Source organism: Bufo bufo, chromosome 2 (genome assembly GCF_905171765.1).
Source record: "Bufo bufo chromosome 2, aBufBuf1.1, whole genome shotgun sequence".
Lineage (NCBI taxonomy): Eukaryota > Metazoa > Chordata > Amphibia > Anura > Bufonidae > Bufo > Bufo bufo.
This window is the reverse complement of record NC_053390.1, coordinates 77,395,283-77,405,699: the sequence shown is the minus strand read 5'-3', so window position 1 is coordinate 77,405,699 and position 10,417 is coordinate 77,395,283. Positions and strand designations below refer to the sequence as shown.

The window sequence follows — 10,417 nt, the reverse complement described above, 5'->3', positions numbered from 1 at the left end:
AAAATCAGAAATACAAATACACAATGTGCAGGACCTGTAAATAAATACACATGCAGACATTAAATCAACCATAAGAGATAGTAGAGGGGTGTAAAAGGTGGTAAATGAATCTCCAAATACTAACCTATGTGACAAAGTTTGCTGTCAAAAAAAAAGAAGAAGGGAAAGCCCTGTAACAAAGTGGTAGCGAATGGGTTACTGGAGCAGGCATTCCATCTGAACCCGTCCAGTCAGGTAGTCAGCCGGGAGATGTCCCCCAGGTCCTAGCGGCAAGGGGTTAAACACATACACAAACGCACATAACCAGACCACGTGAGCAAGTCATGTGACAGGCGACGACTGTTTTCTTGCAGGAGGGAGGGCGGCAGTCGTAAAAACAGGGCGTGGCTAAGGATCAAGGAGGGGGGTGTTTTTTTTGATTTAGCGGGCGTATCGCGTGTTGGTGGGCGTGGTCCACGTCGGCTTTTGTGGTGGTAGTGGGCGTGGCCCGTGCTGCCCTCTTCCTCCATGCTCGGTGCTGGCTGCCAGGCGTCTACAGGAGGGAGGAGGAGGAGGAGGAGAAGGAAGAGAGGGGACGGCAGCCCCGGCAGCAGCAGCAGTAACTTCCCAGGGCTTCATTATTGAGGTGCCGGACTCCCAGCGGAGAGCAGCCCTCCTCCAGCCTGCCAGCCTCCACTGCATGAGTCCATGGATTACATGGTGAGTGCCCCCTCCTCCAGTGCAGGCCATTCCCCCCATAAAGCATGCTCCAGTGAGCTGCCCTGCACCCTGCCTTATTAACCTCTTAATGGTGCTTAATGCCTGCCTAATGAGGGCAGTGCCCCAGTCACAGGTGGCTGGCAGCCTGCAGGACAGCTCCTGCCTGTCACTGCCCTCCATGGCCTTGAGCTACCTTTTAATGACACCTCCTTGACTGGCAAAATGGCATAATAAAGAGTCTAAATGACTAAACCGTGTCGTTTATGTCACTGTCACGCCTGGATCGGGCTGGACTGCCATGGCGCTTGGTGACACGTAGGGCTGGACAGGTCTTTGTGCAATGAGAACTTTCTGATATACTTTGCATTTTCAATTTTGCACTGTTTTCAAGATCTCTGGTTGCTGTCAGTGAATGGATGTCCAGTCTAGGCAAGCCGCTAGCAGCTCATATCTCTATCCCTCGTGCTTGACAGCTGTTATCTGCGCTGGATCACTGTGACGAACCCTCTGCTGTGGGAGCAGGTCCAGTCGGGATGGGTTTTCTAGCCTTGGGATGTAAGAATGTTTTCGTTCACTGACAACAAGCTGAGAGACGGTCAGTGGAAGTTGGACCCCCTTGACGGGCCTAGAGATAAAGAATTGCTGTGCTCGCCACGTTCCGAGTCTGTTGTGAGACTACAACTCCCAGCGGCTGGAGAGCCCCAGGTGACGGGGCCGGAGGATGTTTTTGTGCTGAGTGATGTGCACTGTATGGCGGTGTTATTGTTTTTAAAGTAATAGGTATAGCCACCCTTTAGACTGTTTTTGGGGTGGGGCAGTTGTTAACCTTCTTCTAGTGGTTCTAAGGGATTTTACATGTTGTATAGGTTTTGTATATGGTCTCATGGGCCCCAGTAGGAAGTGCTGGTACGGGGCCCGCACCATTTGTCCGTACGTTAATTCTGTACCCCAACCTCGTCCTGGATGTTCTGTGTGGTAATGACCTTTGTTGGGCTGATCCCCCAAAATCAATGCAGGGGATTTCCTGCAAGGCCTCTTTCACACCAGGCAGATTTCCATCCGGATGAGAGGTGTTATGGACGCTCGGCATCCGGACCGAACCCTGACCCGTTCATTTCTGTGGCTCTGTGCACATGATGTTTTTCACTCATCATCTGTGTGTCAGGAAAAAAAAATCGCAGCACGTTCGATATTGTGTGTTTTTCACGCAGCTCGGGCCGCGAATGGGGCTTGTGTGAAAAACGGAAGGCGTCCGGATGCGATGCGTTATTCACAGATGGTTGCCACGAGATGTAGATTGTTATTCTTCAGTTTTTCCTCACGCGCGGGAAATGTGCATCAAGAACCGGTTACATCCGTGCTGAAAAAGGCAGAACTTGTGTTTTTTCCTGGACGCAATCCTTATCCCTCGTGTGAATGAGGCCTTATAGGGATCAAGACCTGGAGTTGTCTTTTAAGAAGTTGCGCTATTTTGCTTCCGGATCCACAAGCACTTGTATGGTCCTCGGCTGTGTATGATGTGACGGAGACTTGAGCCTTCTGTGGCGTATTTCTGTGGATTTTGCCTTATTTTCAGTAGTGTCACTTATTTGTATTCTAATGTGTGTTAAAGGGGTTCTCCGGGCTTTCAACATTGATGACCTATCCTCCGGATCCTGCTCCGTACAGTGTGATAACAACGTTTTATGCAAATCGTCTTCAGATGTTTCATTCGATTCGATTCGCTCGTCCCTACCTGTCATCAATATCGGATGAGCGGGGGTCCGATACCCGGCACCCCCGCCGGTCAGCAGTGTGCACGTGCCGTCTTTCTTCTCTTTTGCTGTCCGCTGCTGCTGTCTATGGCAAAAACCAGGGATCAGCAACCTCCGGCACTCCAGCTGTTCTGAAACTACAACTCCCAGAGTGCTCCAGTCACTTCTATTGGAGTTAGAAGAACAGCCGAGCATGTTGCCTGCTGGGAGTTGTAGTTTTGAAGGTTGCTGATCCCTGGCAAAGACCATAGACAACAGTGAACAGGAAGAGAGACGTCTCCTCGTACAGCTGATCAGCGCGGGGGTGCCGGGTGTCGGACCCCCGCCCATCTGATACTGATGACAGGTAGGGATGAGCGAATCGACTTCGGATGAAACATCCAAAGCCGATTTGCATAAAACTTTGTTCTAATACTGTACGGAGCAGGAGCTCCGTAGACTATTAGAATGTATTGGCTCCGATGAGCCGAAGTTATTGCTTTGCGAAGTCTCTCCATACAGTATTAGAACAAAGTTTTATGCGAATCGACTTCGGATGTTTTATCCGAAGTCGATTCGCTCATCCCTAATGACAGGTCCTCAGTATAGGAGAGCCCGGAGATCCCCTTTAATGTTTTGGTAATATACTTTATTTAGTGAATTTGTGTATTTTTGTGAGAAAATTGGTTCTGAAGTTGACTCTTAGGCCTCTTTCACACGGGCCTCCCGGGTTTGCTCCGGATGCATCGCGTGAGCATTGCGGGAAACCCACGTGAGTGTGCATGCAATTTCAGTCAGTTTTGACTAAGATTGCGTCGTTCAGTTTTTATCGCGTGGGTGCAATGCGTTTTGCACGCGTGTCATAATAAACTGACTGTGGTACCCAGACCCGAACCCGGACTTCTTCACAGAAGTTCGGGCTTGGGATCGGTGTTCTGTAGATTTTATTATTTTCCATTATAACCTGGTTATAAGGGAGAATAATAGCATTCTGAATACAGAATGCATAGTATAATGTGGCTTGTGGGGTTAAAAAATAATAAAAATTAACTCACCTCATCCACTTCTTCGCGCAGCCGGCATCTTCTTCTTTCAGGACCTGCAAAAAGACCTTTGACGTAATTGCGCTCACCACATGGTGACGTCAGCGCAGGTCCTGCTGAATGAAGATAGAAGATCCTTCGATGTTATAAGGGAAAATAATACAGTGAATTTACTTTAATGGGGTCCGGGTTGCTTTCATCCCATCATCTCACTTGCTTGCGGATGCTTGGGATTTTCACGCAGCCCTATGAATTTCTATGGGGCCTGCGTTGCGTGAAAAACGCAGAAACATGCTGCGATTTTCACGAGTGATGCGTGAAAATCACCGCTCATCTGCACATCCCCATTGAAGTGAATGGGTCCGGATTCAGTGCGGGTGCAATACGTTCACCTCGGGCATTGCACCCGCGCAGAAATCTCGCCCGTGTGAAAGGGGCCTTAGCAGTGCTGATCTATCAAGACGCTGCTGCTCACTGCCTGCCTCCTATATATGGCCTAAACTGACTAAGATATATATATATACATACACGGCAGCACCGTCTAAAGAAAAAATAATCAGGTGAACAGCCCTGTAGGGGTAAGCACGACCCCAATATGCACAGTCCAGAAGAACGGGCAGCACCCCAAAAGAAGTAAAATAAAACTTTGTCACCCATCTGGCACAAGCGACGTTTCGGCTCTGCAATAGAGCCTTTCTCAAGCTTGAGAGCCGAAACGTCGCTTGTTCCACATGGGTGACTAAAAGTTTTATTTTACTTCTTTTGGGGTGCTGCCCATTTTTCTTGACTGACCCAAACTATCGGCGTGGCCATTTCACTGGTAAAACACCGGTATTGGTGTCCAGTAGCCCCTCTCTACATTATAGAGTGGTACTACGTGTCCTGTGCTGCCTTTTACCTGTCTCAGGAAAGCTGCTCCTATGTTCCGCATGCTGCAGTATTTTCTCCGGCCAAAATTCCGGAACACTTGCCTGAATGCCGGCATTAATTTCCATCCGGTTTCCAGGTCTGCGCATGCGCAGACCTTTTAAAAATGTGAAAAATAATAAAATACCGGATCCGTTTTTCCGGATGACACCGGAAAAACGGATCCTGTATTGCAGTACATTTGTCAGACTGATCAGGATCCTAATCAGTCTACAAATGACATGCGTTTGTGTAAATTTGCATATAGTTTTCCTGATCAGGCAGGCGGTTCAGGCAACCCTTGTGAAAGTACCCTTAGCCTCCTCTATTCATATACTGTGTGGGCGCTTGCGCCGTCAGGAATCTGCATTTTTATTCCGTGGTTTTAACCATTGGAGCTGATAAAACACTGAGAACTGTACATGTGAATGCTCCCGCAGTGTTGCCTTAAGTCCGTATGAATCAGATCTTGTGTCCAGCCCATGTCTTCATTACTTCTTGTAGTATGAGGCACTGTCTAATGGAGATGTGAAGGTTGGCCTCGTTGTGGTGGCTCTTTTCTAATAGTGGCAGTGTTGTGGTGGATTGTATTACGCCCTGCTATGTTTCTTACTCCTCCTCATCATCCTCATCGTTCGTATTAGGCCTGATGCACACGACCGTTGTTGTGTTCCGTTCCGCAAAATGGGGTTCCGTTGTTCCGTGATCCGTTTCCGTGTGTCTTCCTTTATTTTTGGAGGATCACCAGACATGAAGGAAAGTAAAAAAAAGTCTAAGTCAAGTTTGCCATGCAAATGATAGGAAAAAAACGGACGCGGATGACAATCTTGTGTGCCTCCGCGTTTTTTCACGGTCCCATTGACTTGAATGGGTCCGCGAACCGTTTTCCGTGAAAAAAATAGGACAGGTTATATTTTTTTGACGGACTGGAACCACGGATCACAAACGGTGCATTAGCCGAGTTTTCAACGGACCCATTGAAAGTCAATGGGTCCGCAGAAAATCACGAAAAACTGAACAACGGACACGGAATAAAACAAGTCGTGTGCATGAGGCCTTAGACTTATGCTTTTTCATCCATCGTGAAGTTTTATTTGAGGTTTTACAAAATGGTTGGAAGTTATGCAACTTTGTGCTGTGAGGTTCTTGGAGTTCAGGATCATAAGTCTTTGTCTAACAGGTTCTGATGCTGCCTCCTTCCAGAAATTAGTCGTCTTCCTCTCTCAAGTCTTAAAGGGCACCTATCATTTTCACAAACTTCTTCTACGTCTTAGTGATGTGTCCGAAGGTCAGACTGGTGGGGTCCCGGTGCCGAAACCACCATTGCTATAAGGAGGGGTGGAAGCTCTCAGCTCTTCTTGGCTTTCTTAAGGGTACTTTCACACTAAAAAAAAAATCACAGAAAAAACTAAGATAAAAACATCCTGCACGGTATGATATACAAATCTGCGGATGTCACTGGCCATATTATTGAAGAAAATCACAGAAATAAGGCTACTTTTACACTAGCGTTCGAGGCTCCGCTTGTGAGCTCCGTTTGAAGGGTCTCACAAGCGGCCCCTGAACGCATCCGTACTGCCCTAATGCATTCTGAGTGGACGCAGATCCGCTCAGAATGCATCAGTCTGGCAGTGTTCAGCCTCCGCTCCGCTCAGCAAGCGGACACCTGAACGCAGCTTGCAGCATTCGGGTGTCCGCCTGGCCGTGCGGAGCCAAACGGATCCGTCCAGACTTACAATGTAAGTCAATGGGGACGGATCCGTTCGAAGATGACACAATATGGCTCAATTTCAAACGGATCCGTCCCCCATTGACTTTCAATGTAAAGTCTGGACGGATCCGTCTGAACTACTTTCACACTTAGAATTTTTTCTGAACTATAATGCAGACGGATCCGTTCTGAACGGATCCAAACGTCTGCATTATAGGAGCGGATCCGTCTGTGCAGACACCAGACGGATCCGCTCTGAACGCAAGTGTGAAAGTAGCCTAAGATTATATTGCACTTAGTAAAGTAGATGCAAGCATTATATATGGACAAAGTCCTCACTCTGATATGATAAAATCTGAGACACTTAGCCAATATATTTTGATCAAAACACATCTGTGCCCGCCTACCAAGCGCCAAGGTGGTCTCAGGTCAGGCGGGTCCTACGCTAAACCTACCTAAGCCATTGGGCTTCTATGTTCAGGAGCGCAGACCCCGCACATATGGTGTTCTGCTCCTCGTCGCCTCTATGTGCATCAAGCAACCAATGGGAGGAGGAGCAAGCACACCTATATGTACCACCTAATCAAGGCGCTCTATTGGATAGCGTTTTTCTTTTCCAGCAGAGAGTTCCGTCCTAGGGGCTCAATACCGGAAAATAACTGATCAGTTTTATCCCCATGCATTCTGAATTTGAGAGCAATCCGTTCAGGATGTCTTCATGCAGTTTGATCTCCGACCAAAAAAAAAACTGAACACTTGCCTGAATGTATTAGTGCCGTATCCGGCATTCAGAATACCGGAATGCCGGATCCGTCCTTCCGGTCTGTGCATGCGCAGACCGAAAAAAAAGGTGAAAAAAATAAATGCCGGATCCGTTTTGCTTGCCAGATCACTCTGCCGCAAGTGTGAAAGTAGCCTTAGGAGAGTGTTATTACGGAATCTCATCTCTTGCTCGAAGATCCAAACTGAAACTTAGGAGCACATTGCTCAGCGGAGGGCTTCTGCCCGTCATTTTAATTGATCATTGGGACCCCACTAATCAAAACTTCTGGAATAAGCCTTCAGAAATATGTGAAAGTAATGGGTTATTTTAAAGAGATTTAAAAAATTGTGGCTGCTTTCTTTAAGCCAAACAGGATCGGTTACAAGTGCCTGACCAGTGGTGAGAGGATGACCGTGGGGTTCTGTCTCTGGAGCAGTGGTCGAGCATGCCCACTACCGCTCCGCTCGAACTCTATAGGACTTCCGGAGATGGCCACGCTTTGTACTAGGCTATCTCAGTGAATGGAGCAACAGTGCACATGCTCGGCTACAGCTTCTTTCAAACTGTTGACAGGAGTCCCCCATTCTTGTGGTCACTGGGGGTCCCTAATTTACTTATCAGACTTCCTTTTCGGAGGTTTGGAACCTGCGTTTTCTCCAACAAAGGTTGTGATGACGGTACATTGGACTAGGATGCGTTGCCATTTGTTAGATACGAGGTGACAGATTCCTTTTAAACCCTGAAAATTCACTTTCTAAAAAGTGGGTGGGTGACCTGCCGTAGGTGCCTTGTAACTTCTGTCACCACCTCCTCGTAGGAACAGAGCTGTGTTACCTCCTCACCTCTGCTACCAACCCCATAAGTGTGCTGTATCGCCTGTAAATTGCCACAACATATACCGCTATATGCTAACCTAAAGACCCGGTGACCGCTACTTCCCATGTATTCAGGCTCTCACCACTTTAGATTTGGTCTGTCAGGTTCCTATTGAATTCCGCAGTTTGGAGCTATAGCAACCGATGCCACCATGTGTGAAGAAGAACATTATTTCCCCTCTCGATAAAAGCCGTGGATTACTGAATGCTCGGACAATGGTTGTCCATCCAGTCAGTGACATTGTGTGTGTATGTATAGTACATTTCCTTTCAGATTTCTTGTTCAGTCTATTAGGATTTTTTTCCTAATACCAAAGTTTAAGATATTAAAATGCTATTTTTCATTTTTCTTCTTTGGCAGCTTCACCAGAATCGCTGCTAAAATCTGTCACCCTGCCTTCCAGTGCATGCGCAGTGAAGCCGGATGTACTTGCTCAGCTTCATCTTCGCAGTGAGCATGTGCGTAATACAGTGTGACAGATTTCAGAAGAGATTCTGGTGACATTGGAGTCTTTTAGACATCGATGAGGCGTGACTTCAACCTGGACTGTGGGTCTATTCATAGGCACAGCACTGCCAAGATGATTGGTAGGAGGTAATTCACATATAGCGCACATATGTTTAACACATACTGCTGAAGCTACAGTCCTGATCAAAAGTTTAAGACCACTTGAAAAATGGCAAAAAATCATATTTAGCATGGCTGGATCTTAACAAGGTTCCAAGTAAAGCTTCAACATGCAACAAGAAGAAATGGGAGTGAGACAAAACATTTTTTGAGCATTCAATTTAAAGAGGACCTTTCACCGATTCTTACCCTATGAACTAACTATACAGATATGTAGAGCGGCACCCGGGGATCTCACTGCACTTACTATTATCCCCGGGCGCCGCTCCGTTCTCCCGTTATGCCCTCCGGTATCTCCGCTCACTAAGTTATAGTAGGCGGAGATTTCAGTCCCTAAGTTATGGTAGGCGGAGTCTGCTCTAGCGCTGGCCAATCGCAGCGCAGAGCTCACAGCCTGGGAGGTTATTTTCTCCCAGGCTGTGAGCTCTGCAATGCGATTGGCCAGCGCTAGGGCAGACTCCGCCTACCATAACTTAGGGAACGGAGATACCGGAGGGCATAGCAGGAGAACTGAGCGGCGCCCGGGGATAATAGTAAGTGCAGGGAGATCCCCGGGCGCCGCTCCACATGTCTGTATAGTTAGTTCATAGGATAAGAATCGGTGAAAGGTCCTCTTTAATGAAAACAACGAATAAACTGAAACAGGCTGTTTTTTAGCTGATCAAAAGTTTAGGACCACACCTCCAAAAAAAAACTAAACCCCCCCCAAAACAGAAATCCAACTTCCAAACATGAACTCAGTAATAAATAGCTCCGCCGTTATTGTTGATCACTTCTAAAATTCGTTTCGGCATGCTTGATGCAAGCGTTTCCATGAGGTGAGTGGGAACAGTGGTGAAGACGGCCGCACGAAGGCCATCTACTGTCTGGAACTGTTGTCCATTTTTGTAAACTTCCCTCGCCATCCATCCCCAAAGGTTCTCAATTGGATTTAGATCAGGGGAACACGCAGGATGGGCCAAAAGAGTGATGTTATTCTTCTGGAAGAAGTCCCTTGTCCTGCGGGCATTGTGTACTGTAGCGTTGTCCTGTTGAAAAACCCAGTCGTTACCACACAGACGAGGGCCCTCAGTCATGAGGAATGCTCTCTGCAACATCTGGACATAGCCAGCGGCCGTTTGACGCCCCTGCACTTCCTGAAGCTCCATTGTTCCACTGAAGGAAAAAGCTCCCCAGACCATTATGGTGCCCCCTCCACTGTGGCCTGTAGAAAACATCTCAGGTGGGATCTGCTTGTCATGCCAGTAACGTTGGAAACCATCAGGACCATCAAGGTTAAAAAAAAAATTCTCATCAGAGAATAAAACTTTCTTCCACCTTTAAATGTCCCATGTTTGGTGCTCTCTTGCAAAGTCCAAACGAGCAGTTCTGTGGCATTCAAGGAGACAAGGTCTTTGAGGACGTTTTTTGTTTTTGAAGCCCTTCAGTCTCAGATGCCGTCTGATGGTTATGGGGCTGCAGTCAGCACCAATAAGGGCCTTAATTTGGGTCGAGGATCGTCCAGTGTCTTGACGGACAGCCAATTGGATCCTCCGGCTCAGTGCCGGTGAAATTTTTTTGGGTCTTCCACTTGACTTTTGTTCCATAACCCTCAGGATCATTTAAGAAATTCCAAATGACTGTCTTACTGCGTCCCACCTCAGCAGCGATGGCGCGCTGTGAGAGACCCTGCTTATGCAGTTCAACAACCCAACCACGTTCAAAAAGGGAGAGTTTTTTTGCCTTTGACATTACAACGTGTGACTACCTGACAGAAAATGACAATGAATCCACATCTTTGCACAGATTTGGCCTTTTAAAGGCATGTGGTCCTAAAATTTGGATCAGCTGAAAAACAGCCTGTTTCAGTTTAATCGTTATTTTCAATTAATTGATCAAAAAATGTTTTGTCTCACTCTCATTTCTTCTTGTTGCATGTTGAAGCTCTACGTGGAACCTTGTTAAGATCCAACAATGTAAAATATGATTTTTTGCCATTTTTCAAGAGTTCTTAAACTTTTGATCAGGACTGTATTAACAAGCTTTAAGAAATGTCGTAGCCTGATTTAAAGGGGTCATG

General features: G+C 47.0%; 1 protein-coding gene across 4 annotated transcripts in view; it reads left to right on the top strand.

The window, feature by feature from the left end:
* The first annotated feature begins 493 nt into the window (after positions 1 to 493).
* ARL15 (ADP ribosylation factor like GTPase 15) overlaps positions 494 to 10,417 on the top strand; it is a 302,186-nt gene continuing 292,262 nt past the window's right edge. For 2 of the 4 annotated variants that reach the window (XM_040421236.1, XM_040421235.1), the window contains exon 1: positions 495 to 699. Coding sequence is in view for 3 of the 4 variants with exons in the window: in XM_040421235.1 (XP_040277169.1) it covers positions 688 to 699 (12 nt within the window). In the remaining variant the exon portion in view is untranslated. Of the gene's footprint in view, positions 700 to 10,417 lie in introns of all 4 variants that reach the window. The other 2 variants (XM_040421238.1, XM_040421237.1) reach the window with 2 other exon arrangements.